Source organism: Salmo salar, chromosome 06, assembly GCF_965601325.2.
Source record: "Salmo salar chromosome 06, fSalSal1, whole genome shotgun sequence".
Taxonomy (NCBI): domain Eukaryota; kingdom Metazoa; phylum Chordata; class Actinopteri; order Salmoniformes; family Salmonidae; genus Salmo; species Salmo salar.
In genome coordinates, this window is record NC_138296.1 from 22,525,907 (window position 1) to 22,545,845 (window position 19,939).

Sequence of the window (19,939 nt, forward strand, 5' to 3'; positions counted from 1 at the left end):
ACTGAATAATACATAATTTGTAAATAAAAGCATTGTTCTTATTCTGCAGAGAAGGATGACAATTTGTCCGTGGTCCATGTTACTGATGGCAGCATGGAGATTGTTCAGCCACTCAAGACGACTGCTACACATGTGATTGTAACCATCACACACCTCTCCCTCTTTGGCCTCATCAGGGATGTGTTCTCCTTCCTCCCGGTCCGAAGCCAGGTGCTGCTGTTCCTCCAACCACAAGGGAACAGACCCCAGCAGCGCATACTGAATGTTTTTTTGTTGCCCAAAAATGTGCCACTTTCTAAGGTAATATTTACAGTTAAGGAATTCATTCTGCACACTGTTTGGGGGACTGAAAATATCAACCAACAATGCCTTCAGAAATGATTCACACCCCTTGCCTTTTTCCAAGTTTTGTTGTCTTACAGCCTTAATTTAAAATACATTAAATTGAGATTGTGTGTAGGCCAGTGACACTATACCCCATAATGTCAAAGTGGAAATATGTTTTAAGAAATTAACACTAATGAATGAACAATTTTGTTTACCAGACTCTTATCCAGAGTGATGTACAGGAGAAATTAAGGTTAAGTACCTTGCTCAAGTGACATTTCGATTACAGACCCAACGCTCTTAACCACTAGGCATCCTGCCGCACTGAGTTAGTAAGTATTCAATCCCGTTGTTACGGCAAGCCAGGAGTAAAAATGTGCATAACAAGTCACATATTGCATGGATTTTTTTAATCACTACTTCTCTGCACCCCAACATACTGTACATTTATTTGTAAGATTCCTCAGTCGAGTAGTGAATTTCAAACACAGATTCAACCACAAAGACCAGGGAGGTTTTCGAATGCCTCGCAAAGAAGGATACCTATTCAAATCTTCGAATCAATTTGTCACATGCGCCAAATACAACAGGTGTAGACCTTACAGTGAAATGCTTACTTACAAGCCCTTAACCAACAATGCAGTTTTAATAAAATAACAAAAAAATATATTAAAATGAAAGTAAGAGATAAGCATAACAAATAATTAAAGAGCAGCAGTAAATAACAATAGCGGGGCTATATACAGGGGTCACCGGTGTCGAGGTAATATTTACATGTAGGTAGAATTATTAAAGTGATTATGCATAGATAATAACAGAGTAGCAGCAACATATGGGGCGGGGGGGTTATGCAAATAGTCTAGGTAGCCATTTGATTAGATGTTCAGGAGTCTTATGGCTTGGGGGGGGTAGAAGCTGCTTAGAAGCCTCTTGGATCTAGACTTGGCGCTCCGGTCCTGCTTGCCGTGTGGTAGCAGAGAGAACAGTCTATGACTAGGGTGTCTGGAGTCCTTGAAAATGTTTAGGGCCTTCCTCTGACACCGCCTGGTATAGAGGTCCAGGATGGCAGGAAGCTTGGCCCCAGTGATGTACTGGAACTTGAAGCTCTCAACCTGCTCTACTACAGCCCCGTCGATGAGAATGGGGGCGTGCTCGGTCGTCCTTTTCCTGTAGTCCACAATCATCTCTTTTTGTCTTGATCACGTTGAGGGAGAGGTTGTTGTCCTTGCACCACACGGTCAGGTCTCTAACCTCCCTATAGGCTGTCTCATCGTTGTCGGTGATCAGGCCTACCACTGTTGTGTCATCAGCAAATGTGTTGGAGTCGTGCCTGGCCATGCAGTCATGAGTGAACATGGAGTACAGGAAGGGACTGAGCACGCACCACTGAGGGCCCCCATGTTAAGGATCAGCGTGGCGCATGTGTTGTTACCTACCCTTACCACCTGGGGGCGGCCCGTCAGGAAGTCCAGGATCCAGTTGCAGATGGAGGTGTTTAGTCACAGGGTCCTTAGCTTAGTGGTGAGCTTTAAGGGCACTACGGTGTTGAAAGCTGAGCTGTAGTCAATGAATAGCATTCTCACATAGGTATTCCTTTTATCCAGGTGTGAAAGGGCAGTGTGGAGTGCAATAGAGATTGCATCATCTGTGGATCTGTTGGTGCGGTATGCAAATTGGAGTGGGTCTAGGATAGTGGTGTTGATGTCAGCCATGACCAGCCTTTCAAAGCATTTCATGGCTACAAACGTGAGTGCTACGGGTCTGTAGTCCTTTAGGCAGGTTACCTTAGTGTTCTTGGGCACAGGGACTATGATGGTCTGCTTAAAACATGTTGGCATTACAGACAGGGAGAGGTTGAAAATGTCAGTGAAGACACTTGCCAGTTGGTCAGCGCATGCTCGGCGTACACGTCCTGGTAATCCGTCTGGCCCTTTGGCCTTGAATGTTGACCTGTTTAACCTGTTGAGGACAGATGTTCCGCCTGCGGAACCCCTAGCCAACAGCCAATGGAATCGCACGGTGCGAAATACAAAACCTACTAAAATACCACAATTCAATTTTCTCAACCATATGTCTATTTTACACCATTTTAAAGATAAGACTCTCGTTAATCTAACCACATTGTCCGGTTTCAAAAAGGCTTTACAGCGAAAGCAAAACATTAGATTATGTTAGGAGAGTACATAGACACAAACAATCACACAGCCATTTTCCAAGCAAGCATATATGTCACATAAACCCAAACCACAGCTAAATGCAGCACTAACCTTTGATGATCTTCATCAGATGACACTCCTAGGACACTATGTTATACAATACATGCATGTTTTGTTCAATCAAGTTCATATTTATATCAAAAAACAGCTTTTACATTAGCATGTGATGTTCAGAACTAGCATACCCACTGCAAACTTCCGGTGAATTTACTAAATTACTCATGATAAACGTTGACAAAATACATAACAATTATTTTAAGAATTATAGATACAGAACTCCTTTATGCAATCGCTATGTCCGATTTTAAAATAGCTTTTCGGCGAAAGCATATTTTGCAATATTCTGAGTACGTAGCTCGGCCATCACGGCTAGCTATTTGACATCCGCCAACTTCGGGGTCACCTAAACTCAGATTTACTATTAGAAAAATGTTATTACCTTTGCTGTTCTTCATCAGAATGCACTCCCAGGACTTCTACTTCAATAACAAATGTTGTTTTGGTTCCAAATAATCCATAGTTATATCCAAATACCTCCATTTTGTTCGTGCGTTCAGGTTACTATCCGAAGGGTAACGCGCGAGCGCATTTCGTGACAAAAAAATCTCAAAATATTCCATTACCGTACTTAGAAGCATGTCAAACGCTGTTTAAAATCAATTTTTATGCAATTTTTCTCGTAAAATAGTGATAATATTCCAACCGGGCAATGTTGTATTCATTCAAAGACTGAAAGAAAAACATAGCGAGTTCTTGTGCATGCGCCCATCTCCAGTCTCACTGTCCCCGGGCTGACCACTTACAAACTCTGCTCCTATTCTTTGCCCAGAGACAGCAGACACCCCAGTCCACTTTCTGGTGGCTTTAGAGAGCCAATGGAAGCCTTAGAAAGTGTCACGTTACAGCACAGATGCTATAATGGCGATAGAGATGCAACAGAAGGACAACAAATTGTCAGACAGGGCACTTCCTTTGTGGAATCTTCTCAGGTTTTGGCCTGCCATATGAGTTCTGTTATACTCACAGACACCATTCAAACTGTTTTAGAAACGTTAGAGTGTTTTCTACTAATTATATGCATATTCTAGTTTCTGGGCAGGAGTAGTAACCAGATTAAATCGGGTATGTTTTTTGTCCGGCCGTGAAAATATTGCCCCCTATCCCAAAGAAGTTAACCTGTTGGGTCTAGGGGGCAGCATTTGCACATCTGGATAAAAAAAATGTACCCGATTTAATCTGGTTACTAATCCTACCCAGTAACTAGAATATGCATATACTTATTATATATGGATAGAAAACACTCTAAAGTTTCCAAAACTGTTTGAATGGTGTCTGTGAGTATAACAGAACTCATTTGGCAGGCAAAACCCTGAGACATTTTCTGACAGGAAGTGGATACCTGATGTGTTGTATTGACTTTAAACCTATCCCATTGAAAAACACAGGGGTTTAGGAATATTTTGGCACTTCCTATTGCTTCCACTAGATGTCACCAGCCTTTACAAAGTGTTTTGAGTCTTCTGGAGGGAGATCTGACCGAACAAGAGCCATGGAACGATGATGGCCCATTAGACACCTTGCGCGCGAGTTCATCTTGGGTACCCTCGTTCCAATACGTTATAAAAGAGTATGCATTCGTCCACCTTGAATATTATTCATGTTCTGGTTAAAAAAGGCCCTAATGATTTATGCTATACAACGTTTGACATGTTTGAACGAACGGAAATATATGTTTTCCCCTCGTTCATGACGAGAAGTCCGGCTGGCTTACATCATGTGCTAACGAGACGGAGATTTTTGGACATAAATGATGAGCTTTTTTGAACAAAACTACATTCGTTATGGACCTGTGATACCTGGAAGTGACATCTGATGAAGAGAATCAAAGGTAATGGATTATTTACATAGTATTTTCGATTTTAGATCTCCCCAACATGACGTCTAGTCTGTATCGCAACGCGTATTTTTCTGGGCGCAGTGCTCAGATTATTGCAAAGTGTGATTTCCCAGTAAGGTTATTTTTAAATCTGGCAAGTTGATTGCGTTCAAGAGATGTAAATCTATAATTCTTTAAATGACAATATAATATTTTACCAATGTTTTCTAATTTTAATTATTTAATTTCTGACGCTGACTTGACTGCCGGTTATTGGAGGGAAACGATTTCCTCAACATCAATGCCATAGTAAAACGCTGTTTTTAGATATAAATATGAACTTGATAGAACTAAAAATGCATGCATTGTCTAACATAATGTCCTAGGAGTGTCATCTGATGGAGATTGTAAAAGGTTAGTGCATCATTTTAGCTGGTTTTATGGTTTTGGTGACCCTGTCTTTGACTTGACAAAACATTACACACAACTCTTGTAAATGTACTGTCCTAACATACTCTAAATTTATGCTTTCGCCGTAAAACCTTTTTGAAATCGTAAAACGTGGTTAGATTAAGGAGATGTTTATCTTTCAAATGGTGTAACATAGTTGTATTTTTGAAAAATTTGAATTTTGACATTTATTTGGATTCAAATTTGCCGCTCTTGAAATGCACCTGCTGTTGATGGAGTGCACCACGGGTGGCACGCTAGCGTCCCACCTAGCCCCAAGAGGTTAAAGGTCTTACTCACATCGGCTGCGGAGAGCGTGATCAGACAGTTGTCCGGAACAGCTGATGCTCTCATGCATGTTTCAGTGTTGGGCCTCGAAGCGAGCATAGAAGTTATTTAGCTCATCTGCTAGACTCGTGTCACTGGGCAGCTCTTGGCTGTGCTTTTCTTTGTAGTCTGTAATAGTTTGCAAGCCCTGCCACATCCAACGAGCAGTACGATTCTTAGTCCTGTATTGAGGCTTTGCCTGTTTGATGGTTTGTCGGAGGGCATAGCGGGATTTCTTATAAGCTTCTGGGTTAGAGTCCTGCTCCTTGAAAGCAGCAGCTCTACCCTTCAGCTCAGTGAGAATGTTGCCTGTAATCCATTGCTTCTGGTTGGGGTATGTACAGTCACTGTGGGGACGACATCCTCGATGCACTTATTGATAAAGCCAGTGACTGATGTGGTGTACTCAACGCCATTGGAAGAATCCCGGAACATATTCCTGTCTGTGCTAGCCTCTTGGGGCTATGTGGGACGCTAGCGTGCCACCCGTGGTGCACCCTATCAACAGCAGGTGCATTTCAAGAGCGGCAAATTTGAAACCAAATAAATGTCAAAATTCAAATTTTTCAAACATACAACTATCTTACACCCTTTGAAAGATAAACATCTCCTTAATCTAACCACGTTGTCCGATTTCAAAAAGGTTTTACGGCGAAAGCATAAAGTCAGATTATGTTAGGAGAGTACATTGACAATAGCTGTGTGTAATGTTTTGTCAATTCAAAGACAGGCGTCACCAAAACCATAAAACCAGCTAAAATGATGCACTAACCTTTTACAATCTCCATCAGATGACACTCCTAGGACATTATGTTAGACAATGCATGCATTTTTAGTTCTATCAAGTTCATATTTATATCCAAAAACAGCGTTTTACTATGGCGTTGATGTTCAGGAAATCGTTTCCCTCCAATAACCGGCAGTCAAGTCAGCACCACAAATTAAATAATTAAAATTAGAAAACATTGGTAAAATATTATATTGTCATTTAAAGAATTATAGATTTACATCTCTTGAACGCAATCGACTTGCCAGATTTAAAAATAACCTTACTGGGAAATCACACTTTGCAATAATCTGAGCACTGCGCCCAGAAAAATACGCTTTGCGATACAGACAAACGGCCATGTTGGAGAGATCTAAAATCGAAAATACTATGTAAATAATCCATTACCTTTGATTCTCTTCATCAGATGTCACTTCCAGGAGTTCCCAGGTCCATAACGAATGTAGTTTTGTTCAAAAAAGCTCATCATTTATGTCCAAAAAGCTCCGTGTTGTTAGCACATGATCTAAGCCTGCCGGACTTCACTTCATGAACGAGGGGAAAAAATATATTTACGTTTGTTCAAACATGTCAAACGTTGTATAGCATAAATCATTAGTGCCTTTTTTAACCAGAACATGAATAATATTCAAGGTGGACGAATGCATTCTCTTTTAAAACGTTTTGGAACGAGGGTACCCAACATGACCTCGCGCGCCAGAGTCTAATCGGCCATCACCGTTCCAAGGCTCTTGTTCGGTCAGATCTCATAGTAGAAGACTCAAAACACTTTGTAAAGGCTGGTGACATCTAGTGGAAGCAATAGGAAGTGCCAAAACATTAATCAGCCCCTGTGTGTTTCAATGGCATTGGCTTAAAGGTAATTCAACACATCAGGTATCCACTTCCTGTCAGAAAATGTCTCAGGGTTTTGCCTGCCAAATGAGTTCTGTTATACTCACAGACACCATTCAAACAGTTTTAGAAACTTTAGGGTGTTTTCTATCCATATATAATAAGTATATGCATATTCTAGTTACTGGGTAGGATTAGTAACCAGATTAAATCGGGTACGTTTTTTTATCCAGCCGTGAAAATACTGCCCCCTAGCCCCAAAAGGCTAGCAAAGCAGTCCTGTAGTTTAGCATCTGCTTCATCTGACCACTTTTTTATTGATAGAGTCATTGGTGCTTCCTGCTTTAATTTTAGCTTGTAAGCAGGAATCAGGAGGATAGAATTATGGTCAGATTTGCCAAATGGAGGGAGAGCTTTGTACGCATCTGTGTGTGGAGTAAAGATGGTCTAAAAATGTTTTCCCTCTGGTTGCACATTTAACATGCTGATAGAAATTAGGTAAAACTGATTTAAGTTTCCCTGAATTAAAAGTCCTCGGCCACTAGGACCGCCGCTGTATGAGCGTTTTTCTGTTTGCTTATGGTGGTATACAGCTCATTGAGCGCGGTTTTAGTGCCAGATTCAGTCTGTGGTGGTATGTAGACAGCTACGAAAAATACAGATGAAAACTCTCTAGGTAGATAGAGTATCTCATGATAAGATGTAGACCACACTAACTCAGGTGAGCAAAACCTCGAGACTTCCTTCAATATTGTCCACCAGCTGTTGTTTACATATATGCATAGGCCCCCGCCCCGTGTCTTACCAGAGGCTGCTGTTCTATCTTGCCAATAAAGTGTATAAACCGCCAGCTGCATGTTCTTAATGTCTTCGTTCAGCCACGACTCAGTGAAACATAAGATATTACAGTTTTTAATATCCCGTTGGTAGGATATACGTGCTTTCAGTTCGTCCCATTTATTTTCCAGCGATTGAACGTTAGCTAGCAGGACGGAGGGCAAGGGCAGATTAGCCACTCGTCGCCTGATCCTCACAAGGCACCCTGATCTTTTTCCTAGAAATCTCAGTTTCCTTCTCCAGCAAATCACAGGGATCTGGGCCTGGTCGGGTGTCTGTAGTATATCCCTCCCGTCCAACTCATTGAAAAATAACTCTTCGTCCAGTTTGAGGTAAGCAATCTCTGTTCTGATGTCCAGAAGCTCTTTTCAGTCATAAGAGACAGTAGCAGCAACATTATGTATAAAACAATTTTCTAACAATGCGAGAGAAAAAAACTAACAAAATAGCATGGTTGATTAAGAGCTGGTGAGACGGCAGCCCTCCCCTCCGGCAGCATCAAACTACCTATTAGTAGATGGGTAAAGATAAAAAAAGCAAACATTGAATCTTCATTTGAGCATGGTGAAGTTATTAATTATAATTTGGATGGTATGTCAATACACCCAGTCACTACAAATATACAAGCGTCCTTCCTAACTCAGTTGCCGGAGGGGAAGGAAACCACTAAGGGGCCAATGGTGACTTTAGAACAGTTAGAGTTTAATGGCTGTGATATGAGAAAACTGAGGCTGGATCAACAACATTGTAGTTACTTCACAATACTAACCCAAATGACAGAGTGAAAAGGAAGCCTGTACAGAATACAAATATTCCAAAACATGCATCCTATTTTCAATACAGCATTAAAGTAAAACTGCAAAAAATGTGGCAAAGAAATTAACTTTATGTCCTGAATACAAAGCGTTATGTTTGGGGAAAACAACACATCACTGAATACCATATTTTGATGAAGGGTGTTGGCTGCATTAGGTTTGGGTATGCTTGTTATCACGGACTGTGGAGTTTTTTTGGATAAAAAGAAACGGAATAGAGCCAGGCACAGGCAAAATCCTAGAGGAAAACCTGGTTCAGGCTGCTTTATAATAGACACTGGGAGACAAATTCACCTTTCAGCAGGACAATAACCTAAAAGTTGCTTACCAAGACAACATTTAATGTTCCTGAGTGGCCTAGTTACAGTTTTGACTTAAAATCGGCTTGACAATCTATGGTAAGACTTGAAAATGATCAACCATCAACTTGAGCTTGAATAATTCTTTAAAGAATAATGTGCAAATATTGTACAATCCAGGTGTGCAAAGCTCATTGAGACTTACCCAGAAAGACTCACAGCTGTAATCACTGCCAAAGGTGATTCAACATGTATTGAAATGTCAGAAGTTTGATGGAAAAATGGATCTTATTGAAATGATGGCTTCTCAAACTAACTCTGACATTTTGACAATTACTGAGACTTCAAAAAGTTTAAAAAGTTTGTGCCAGACTCTAAATGGATATAATGTTTGTAGATATGACAGAGCTGGCAGAAGTGGAGGTGTCGCCATATTCATAAAGAACAACTTGAATGTTAGTATGTGTATTTCCACCTCTGTCCTTAATTTGAATGCCTTGGAGTTTATCGCCCTCCCAATTGCTCTTAGCAAATTATATGACTTGCTGTCTAACTTGCTGTCTAACTATACTAATTATTAATATTGGGTGATTTTAACCTGGACTGGTTGATGCCAGTATCAGATAGACTGAAATATATTTGTACTGGGCTAAATATAACTAAATCAACCCGCCCCAACTTAAAACACCCTAAATCAACTATTTTGGATATCATTCTGACAAACGCCCCTCATAAGTATACAGCCAATGGAATCTTTGCAAACGAGCTCAGTGAACATTGTCCCATTTCCTGCATTAGAGATACTAAGCTAACTTGATTGTGTCCAAGAGGGCGCCAGTGAACATTGTCCCATTGCCCCAAAGAGCCAGTGAACATTGTCCCAAAGAACGAGGTGTACCTCGAATAAATACACGGGACGAGACCCGAAAACACTAGCGCACAATGATACAACATGGGACGAGACCCCTAATCATCTGCACAATACAAGCGGCACGAAAGCCAAAACAACAAGACACAGGTACTCACACGACCAACGGACATTGGAACAATAATCAACAACCCAATGGAGAAACAAAGGGCACATTTATACAAATACAATCAGTGAGGAATTGGAACCAGGTGTGCGTAAAGACACAGTTCAGTGCCTAGAGGATCCGTGACACGTTTAACATTAAAATACACATGGACGGGCTAGTTAAGAAGCTGAGATTTAAAGTAGGGTCTTTTAAAGTAATAGATCATGCCTTTCTTTAGACAGCAGGAGGCAGACAGTGCAGTCAACTTTCCTGACAGTTCTTGACTGCATTCTAAGCCCCATTTATCGGAAAGCAGCAACCACTACTCCTAAACCTTTGGATGCCGGGTACCAAAGCACCCTTCACTTTATCACAGGTGACAGTTTTAATACGCATCACTGTGTCCTGTATCAAAAGGTTGACTGGTCCTCATTAATGTCCCATAGGTCACTTCATAACTCCCTCTTTGTTTACAAAACTTTACTGGAGAAACTTCTGACTTACCTAACTTGTCACATAATCCATCGTGCTGTTGAAAGGAGGACCAAGGCGCAGCGGGAATATGGATGCTCATATTTTAATTTCAAAAACAGGAGTAAAGCATCCACTGAAAAAACAATAAACAAAACAATGAACAGTACTCACGATACGACAGTGTAGCAGGCTAAACCAAAAAAAGCAGTGCTCACAACAATTCCCCACAAACACACAGACCCAACTAATATAGGACTTCCAATCAAAGGCAACACCACACAGCTGCCTTCAATTGGAAGTCCACCCCAATTACCTCTACATAGAAACACCCAACCTAGACAGAACAAAGAAAACCCAATTTCTTCTGCCACGCCCTGACCAACACTTATACACCTTCTCCACCTGCTGGTCAGGACGTGGCATAACTTCATTGTTGAAGTATAAAAACACAAGATACCAAACCCGTTCACAGGGTTGGTTAACTCTTGAGGTTCCTCGGGTCTCCACCAAATTAGGTAAATCTGCTTTTAGTTTTAAACAATCTGCAAATCTCATTAAAATGTGATGCTCTGGTGCCACCCAGGCAATTTCATGTTGATTGAGGACCTAGTAGATGAAAAATGCAACTGTTGTTTTTGATTTTGTTTTTGCTTTTTGTGTGTATTTTAACATGTATTTTATGGGTGTATAGTTTAAATGTGTATATTGTATCACACTGTGTATTGTGTACACAGGGCTCACCTGGAAATGAGGCCCTTGGTGTCAGGGGTGTGAATAAATTTGCAAACATTTCTAAAAATGTTTTCACTCTGCCTTTATGGGGTATTGTGTGTAGATGTGTGAGAAAACAATTGTTTTAATCCATTTTTAATCCAGGCTTTAACACAACTAAATGTGGAATAAGTCAAGGGGTATGAATACTTTCTGAAGTATGGCGGCTCGGGGCAGTCCGGCCAGTCTGGCGGCTCGGGGCAGTCTGGCGGCTCGGGCCAGTCTGGGCAGTCTGGCGGCTCGGCTCGGGCCGGTCTGGGCAGTCTGGCGGCTCGGCTCGGGCCGGTCTGGGCAGTCCGGCGGCTCGGGCCGGTCTGGGCAGTCCGGCGGCTCGGGCCGGTCGGGCCACTCCGGCAGCTCGGGGCGGTCGGGCCACTCCGGCGGCTCGGGGCGGTCGGGCCACTCCGGCGGTTCGGGGCGGGGGGCCACTCCGGCGGTTCGGGGCGGTCGGGCCACTCCGGCGGTTCGGGGCAGTCGGGCCACTCCGGCGGTTCGGGGCGGTCGGGCCGCTCTGGCGACTGTTGACTGGCGGGCCGCTCTGGCGACTGTTGACTGGCGGGCAGCTCTGACGACTGTTGACTGGCGGGCAGCTCTGACGACTGTTGACTGGCGGGCAGCTCTGACGACTGTTGACTGGCGGGCCGCTCTGACGACTTGACTGGCGGGCAGCTCTGACGACTGTTGACTGGCGGGCAGCTCTGACGACTGTTGACTGGCGGGCAGCTCTGACGACTGTTGACTGGCGGGCAGCTCTGACGACTGTTGACTGGCGGGCAGCTCTGACGACTGTTGACTGGCGGGCAGCTCTGGTGACTGTTGACTGGCGAGGCTGGGTTTACGCACTTGGAGCCTGGTGCGTGGTGCTGGTACTGGGCGTACCAGATTGGGAACACGCACCTCAAGGCTAGTGCGTGTAACGGGAAACACCGGACCGTAGAGGCGCACTGGCAGTCTTAAGTGCAGGGTTGGCATCTCCGGTGCTGGCTCGATGCCTACATTCCCCTGGCACGTGCGGGGTGCTGGTACTCAGCCTACTGGCCTAAAAATACCAGGCCTTACCATGGCACCTACCCCAAAGCACGGGACCTGTCCAGTCTGTTTACTTTTAACAAGGGTACGGGGCGCTGGCCTGGGTCTCCAATCTTGCCCCGTCACACAGCCCTTGTGCCCCCCCCTAAAAAATTATTGGGGGTGCCTCTCGTTCTCCCTTACCCGTCGTGTTCCCCAGTCCTCGCCAGAATTCTTCCGCTGCTTGGTCCTGTGTTGGTGGGGAATTCTGTCACATAATCCATCGTGCTGTTGAAAGGAGGACCAAAGCGCAGCGGGAATATGGATGCTCATATTTTTATGTCAAAAACAGGAGTAAAGCATCCACTGAAAAAACAATAAACAAAACAATGAACAGTACTCACGATACGACAGTGTAGCAGGCTAAACCAAAAATAAGCAGTGCTCACAACAATTCCCCACAAACACACAGACAAACACATCCAACTAATATAGGACTTCCAATCAAAGGCAACACCACACAGCTGCCTTCAATTGGAAGTCCACCCCAATTAACTCTACATAGAAACACCCAACCTAGACAGAACAAAGAAAACCCAACTTCTTCTGCCACGCCCTGACCAACACTTATACACCTTCTCCACCTGCTGGTCAGGACGTGGCATAACTTCATTGTTGAAGTATAAAAACACAAGTTACCAAACCCGTTCACAGGGTTGGTTAACTCTTGAGGTTCCTCGGGTCTCCACCAAATTAGGTAAATCTGCTTTTAGTTTTAAACAATCTGCAAATCTCATTAAAATGTGATGCTCTGGTGCCACCCAGGCAATTTCATGTTGATTGAGGACCTAGTAGATGAAAAATGCAACTGTTGTTTTTGATTTTGTTTTTGCTTTTTGTGTGTATTTTAACATGTATTTTATGGATGTATAGTTTAAATGTGTATATTGTATCACACTGTGTATTGTGTACACAGGGCTCACCTGGAAATGAGGCCCTTGGTGTCAGGGGTGTGAATAAATTTGCAAACATTTCTAAAAATGTTTTCACTCTGCCTTTATGGGGTATTGTGTGTAGATGTGTGAGAAAACAATTGTTTTAATCCATTTTTAATCCAGGCTTTAACACAACTAAATGTGGAATAAGTCAAGGGGTATGAATACTTTCTGAAGTATATTGCTCTAGCTGGATAAATGGTGGTAAAATGGCTCATTACCATTACTTGATTTCTCTCAGAACTGTTAGTGTCAAGGTATTTGATCAGTTTGCCTTGAAGTAATGCACCTTTATTCTTTGAAGGTGGAACATCAACAGAGGGGGAGTACTTTCATTCAAACCAGCTCCAACTGCACATTGACTCCTAGAGGAAAATATGGTCTCTGCTGTGAGCTGGTGGCAAATACTACCATACAGCCAAAAGTAAGCATGGCCATCACATACAGCCATACATTCCTATATTTGTAGTGATGTAATTCCTTCAGAGTATTCCTTTGTGATGTGCTACTATTGGTTTGTGGTGTTGGGTATGATGTGTGGTTTCTATGTGCATGTACCTGACACCATGAAGTTCCCACAGGATAAAAAGTTCTAAGTGCTATATGTCCAGCTACAGTTATTCTAGCTCTCTGTTACTGTCTATATTTGGCTAATATTCTTTTTCATTTTGTGTTTCAGAGTGGGCAGTTTGACTGTGACTATAGCCCAAACTTCCACCCCACATTTCAGGTGTTTTTGGACTGCATGTCGGGTGCAGAGAACATCAGACTGAGTCTTTTAGACAGAGGAAGTTACAACCAAAGAGTGTGGGAGTGTCTAATTCCAACAGGTTAGATCAAATGCCAGTTTGTTATGAACCTGTACAGCCCTCACCCCTACTCATTTAAACTGTATTCAACACTGTACACCCCTCACCCCCTACTCATTTAAACTGTATTCAACACTGTACACCCCTCACCCCCTACTCATTTAAACTGTATTCAACACTGTACACCCCTCACCCCCTACTTGTTTAAACTGTATTCAACACACTGTACACCCCTAATTATTTAAACTGTATTCAACACACTGTACACCCCTCACCCCTACTCATTTAAACTGTATTCAACACACTGTACACCCCTCACCCCTACTTATTTAAACTGTATTCATCACACTGTACACCCCTCACCCCCTACTTATTTAAACTGTATTCAACACACTGTACACCCCTCACCCCTACTCATTTAAACTGTATTCAACACACTGTACACCCCTCACCTCGTACTTATTTAAACTGTATACAACACACTGTACACCCCTCACCCCCTACTTATTTAAACTGTATTCAACACACAGGATAAAATAAATCTGTTTCGATTTTCTTCAGATTTCGAACCACCTCAAGTCAATCCGATCAACCCTAACCCAGGTAGGGTTTTGTTTTCTCTTTCTTTGTCTATGGCTATACCTTTGGTATGGAATGTATTTGAGTGACACACAAAGGAATCAATCATTGTTTTGTTAACTTTTATTTTAGATCTTGTAATAACAGCATCAAGTGATCAGTCTTGTATATACTGTATATATTTATACTCTGGACTTCGACATTGTTCTTCCTAATTTTTCTTAATTCCATTATTTTACTTTTTAGATTTATGTGTATTGTTGTGTAGAGATATATGTTAGATTTTACTGCACTGTTGGAGCTATGAACACAAGCATTTCTCTACACCCGCAATAACATCTGCTAAATATGTGTATTCAACCTATACAATTTCATTTGATTTGTTAAAAGAAACACATTAAGACAAATATGTTTTGTTGTATTTAGTGGCTTGTTATGTAGAACACAGTTGTTCTTGAGGGTATTAGTTAATTATGGCTCTAATAATATGACCTAGTTGTGTATGCATTTTCTGACATGAATCTCAGGTGCTGAGGCAGAACTGAACCAACTCTTGGGTGAAGCATTTGTTGATGAACATATGGCTGATCTCATTCAGAGGGTCACGATGGTGCTGCCTGTAGCAGATTACCTGTTTACTGAGAACATGATCCAACAGGAAATGTACACAAGAATCCGCAGTAAATATACTAGTCAGGAGCAAATGAGACTGGTTTTTGATGCTGCACGAAGAGGAGGAAGAAGAGTGAAATCTGCCATCTACAATTATCTCCAAATCCATGAACCTCATCTTGTCCAGGACCTGGGTAAGATCGAACTCCTCCTGTCCTCTGTAGCTCATTTTGTATTTTTTTATTTTACCTTTATTTCACTAGTCAGTTAAGAACAAGTCAGTTAAGAACAAATTCGTATTTTCAATGTTGGCCTAGGAACAGTGGGTTAACTGCCTTGTTCAGGGGCAGAACAACAGATTTGTACATTGTCAGCTCGGGGATTCAATCTTGCAACCTTTCAGTTACTAGGCCAACGCTCTAACCACTAGGCTACCCTGACGTTTTCTCACTCATTTGGTAGAGCATGGTGCTTGCAATGCCAGGATAGTGGGTTAAATTCCAAGAAGCACGCATACGTAATAATATATGCACGCATGACTGTAAGTCCCTTTGGATAAATGCGTCTGATACTGTAAATGTAATCATGCAGAGACCATAGAATGGCCATGTAACTTGCAAAGTTTCCCAAAATAACCCTAATATTTCATATAGACGGCCCGCACTTAGGGCTTGTTCACACAGAATACACAAAGTATTTGTCTGTCCATCAAAAGTTGAACTAAACTCAGCAAAAAAAGAAATGTCCCTTTTTCAGGACCCTGTCTTTCACAGATCTTCATTATAAAGGGTTTAAACACTGTTTCCCATGCTTGTTCAATGAACCATAAACAATTAATGAACATGCACCTGTGGAACAGTCATTAAGACACTAACAGCTTACAGTTATGGTCACAGTTATGAAAACTTAGGACACTAAAGAAGCCTTTCTACTGACTGAAAAACACCAAAAGAAAGATGCCCAGGGTCCCTGCTCATCTGCGTGAATGTGCCTTAGGCATGCTGCTAGGAGGCATGAGGACTGCAGATATGACCAGGGCAATAAATTGAATTGTCCGTACTGTGAGATGCCTAAGACAGCGCTACAGGGAGACAGGATGCACAGCTGATTGTCCTCGCAGTGGCAGACCACGTGTAACAACACCTGCGGTACATCCGAACATCCCACCTGTGGGACAGGTACAGGATGGCAACAACAACTGCCCGAGTTACACCAGGAACGCACAATCCCTCCATCAGTGCTCAGACTGTCCGCAACAGGCTAAGAGAGGCTGGACTGAGGGCTTGTAGGCCTGTTGTAAGGCAGGTCCTCACCAGACATCACCGGCAACAACGTCGCCTATGGGAACAAACCCACCGTCGCTGGACCAGACAGGACTGGCAAAAAGTACTCTTCACGATGTGTCGTGGTTTTGTCTCACCAGGGGTGATGGTCGGATTCACGTTTATCGTCAAAGGAATGAGCATTACACTGGCCTGTACTCTGGAGCGGGATAGATTTGGAGGTGGAGGGTCCGTCATGGTCTGGGGCAATGTGTCACAGCATCATCGGACTGAGCTTGTTGTCATTGCAGGCAATCTCAACGCTGTGCGTTACAGGGAAGACATCCTCCTCCCTCATGTGGTACTCTTCATGCAGGCTCATCCTGACATGACCCTCCAGCATGACAATGCCACCAGCCATACTGTTTGTTCCGTGCGTGATTTCCTGCAAGACAGGAATGTCAGTGTTCTGCCCTGGCCAGCGATGAGCCCGGATCTCAATCCCATTGAGCACGTCTGGGACCTGTTGGATCGGATGATAAGGGCTAGGGCCATTCCCCCCCAGTAATGTCCGGGAATTTGCAGGTGCCTTGGTGGAAGAGTGGGTTAACATCTCACAGCAAGAACTGACAAATATGGTGCAGTCCATGAGGAGGAGATGCACTGCAGTACTTAATGCAGCTGGTGGCCACACCAGATACTGACTATTACTTTTGATTTTTGACCCCCCCTTTGTTCAGGGACACACTATTCCATTTTTGTTAGTCACATGTCTGTGGAACTTGTTCAGTTTATGTCTCAGTTGTTGAATCTTATGTTCATACAAATATTTACACATGTTAAGTTTTCTGAAAATAAACGCAGTTGACAGTGTTTGGACATTTCTTTTTTTGCTGAGTTTAATTTCAGCGTGTTTGGAGTATTGCAGGATTGAGTGCATGGCATTTCCCCCACTTTGTTCTTTAAACGTCTTAATTATTTTGTTGCATAAACAATCACTGCCTTCTTACGAACATCATACAATACATTTAAAGATCAGTTACCAGATAATTCCTGCTACAGTATTGTAAGGTATTGTTGCAGAGTTCAATGCAGTTTGGTGGACAGAGAGTGTATTCTTATATGTGTATTCATAGTGTGTATTCTCATAGTGTGTATTCCTATAGTGTGTATTCGTATGTATTTTGATGGGAAGTATGTACATTTACAGTAACATGTCTAAACCCATTCTTCTACCAATGGCAGCAGCAGCTTACCACTGATGAATGGGATGGCCTGGGTTGGTCCTCGGCCGCTGGACAAAGGGCAGCAAGCGGTCCCTCTTCCAGAGCAGGATGTCAGAATACTACAGTTACGATGCTCCTAATCTGCATTGGAGTGTTGGGAGATATGACTGACAGCAGAAAGTCTATGATGATTTAAAGTGAAAGCTTCCTGTGAAATCTATCGTCTGCTATAGTAGTTTGTTAGACTGGAAATCCAGTGTGTTTGTGCTAACATTCCAATCTTTGAAACTTCTTGTCATGCCAAACAGTCTGGCTGTATGGCATGACAAGAATCAGTCAAAATCAAATATACGTGTTTTCATCACTGGCACAGGATAGGGGGGGTGTGTGTGTGTGTGTGTGTGCGTGTGTGTGCGTGTGTGTGTGTGTGTGTGTGTGTGTGTGTGTGTGTGTGTGTGTGTGTGTGTGTGTGTGTGTGTGTGTGTGTGTGTGTGTGAGAATGAATTAATGAATGAATTAATGAATGTAGGTGTGGGAATGTGTGAAGTGGTGTGTGTAGAGTGATTGCAGGTAGACAGCAAGTGACAAGTGATAAGCTGTTCAGAGCCTGTTGCTCCGAGATCTGATGCTCCGGTATTGTCTGCCAGATGGTGGTGGAGAGAACAGACTGTGGCTAGGGTGACTGAAGTCATTGGTGATCTTCTGGGCCTTCCTCAGACACCGCCTGGTGTAGATATCCTGTAGACCCGGGTTTTCGCCCCCAGTGATGAACTGTGCAGACTTCACCACCCTCTGTAGAGCCTTGCGGTGGAGGGCGGTGCAGCTGCCGTTCTAGGCGGTGATGCAGCCTGTCAGTATGCAGCACAATGGTGCATCTGTGGAAGCTGGTGAGGATCTGAGGGGCCATGCCAGGTTTTCAGCCGCCTGAGGAAGAACAGGCGCTGGTGTGCCTTCTTGATAAATGCAGAACCGTTCCCACAAGGAGTGGAATGTTATCACAAACACGCCAGATTTCTTCAGGCTTGTAGTGTGTCCTACAATAATTTGTAACCATGTTCATTTTTAAATGTCTTGTGTCTTCGTCGTTAGATTGGGTGGTACATTTTCACATTTTTCTCATTTACTTCTATTAATGTGGTGATTATAAATTACTCTTTTAATGTTGAAATGTTGACTTGTAATGCCATCCAGTTTCTACAAATGCGTTGAACTATAAGGGTGTATGTTATTAATAGTCCAGTTTGTATGTTTCTGACTGGCTACTCTTGTTCTCTGGTGGTAGCCACCATGAGTAGTTCTGTCCTTGAGCTGTTCTTGTCTATTGACGCATTGTATTATGACATGTTTTGTGTGGACCCCAGGAAGAGTAGCTGCTGCTTTTGCAACAGCTAATGGGGATCCTAATAAATTACTAAATAGAGGGAAAATTAAATCCTAGAGGAAAAACTTTAACCTTGTGATTGTTGCTGTTTACCAACATTTCCATTCTATTTCTCTGAAATGTTGCCTTACTCTACTTTTGGAATAGCAAGCCTCTCTAGAAATGGTGTAGTCAGAACATTATATGCAATTTTGGGTGTTGTCATGTATTTTTCTGTTTAGTGAATTGGTCTGAATTTTCATATCTTATCACAAAGTCCTTTATTACACAGATATTTGAAAAGTATGTCTGCTATTGAATGGATGCATATTCCTTGAGCTATTACAGTTATTCAATTGTTTATTTTTATTTTTGTTTACCAATCATATGCTGTTGGTTTATATTCATTAATTCAAGGGATTGATGTGTCTATTGTTTCATGCTTGACTTTTTAAACCTTTTGTGTAGTAATATTGGTTAATCATTTTATACGTGTTTTTATGCAGAAATACAATATCTGGATAGGTTTCTTTCCAAATGACCATTTAACCAAAATGCGTAAATGATGTTGTTATAACCTAATTTTCTATTGTTGAGTATTGTTGAGTATTGTTTAGTGTTGTTGAGTATTGTTGAATGATTCCCTGCGATGTCCATTGCGGGGAAAGGGGAAGTTTGAAAATCATGTCCTCTTATGGGTTTATTTCTGGATAAATAATGACTATAAATAGTTATGGTGTGGTGATTCCCTTCACATGAAAACAACATGGTGTGGTGTTTGGGGTTTAATGATTGTATTGACATAATAGCTAGTACATTTTTTTTATTTATTTTATGTAACTAGGCAAGTCAGTTACAATGACGGCCTACCCCGGCCAAACCCTATCCCGGACCAATTGTGCACCACACTATGGGACTCCCAATCGTGGCTGGTTGTGATAGAGCCTGGAATCGAACAAGGGTCTGTTGTGATGTCTCTAGCACTGAGATGCAGTACCTTAGACCGTTGCGCCACTCTGGAACCCGGTATTAGCATGATAAATACCAATTTTCAACATG

At 42.4% G+C, this 19,939-nt stretch overlaps 1 protein-coding gene across 7 annotated transcripts in view; it reads left to right on the forward strand.

Annotated features, from left to right (window-relative positions):
* LOC106606551 (nuclear GTPase SLIP-GC) overlaps positions 1–19,610 on the forward strand; it is an 85,058-nt gene extending 65,448 nt beyond the window's left edge. For 4 of the 7 annotated variants that reach the window (XM_045719887.2, XM_045719890.2, XM_045719889.2 and 1 more), the window contains 6 exons: positions 50–300; positions 13,337–13,456; positions 13,712–13,862; positions 14,403–14,444; positions 14,948–15,226; positions 17,540–19,610. In XM_045719887.2, the coding sequence (XP_045575843.2) occupies positions 50–300; positions 13,337–13,456; positions 13,712–13,862; positions 14,403–14,444; positions 14,948–15,226; positions 17,540–17,556 (860 nt within the window). In that variant the 3' untranslated portion in view covers positions 17,557–19,610. The remainder of the gene's footprint in view (positions 1–49; positions 301–13,336; positions 13,457–13,711; positions 13,863–14,402; positions 14,445–14,947; positions 15,227–17,539) is intronic. The other 3 variants (XR_006770165.2, XR_006770166.2, XM_045719888.2) reach the window with 3 other exon arrangements.
* Positions 19,611–19,939: the final 329 nt, after the last annotated feature.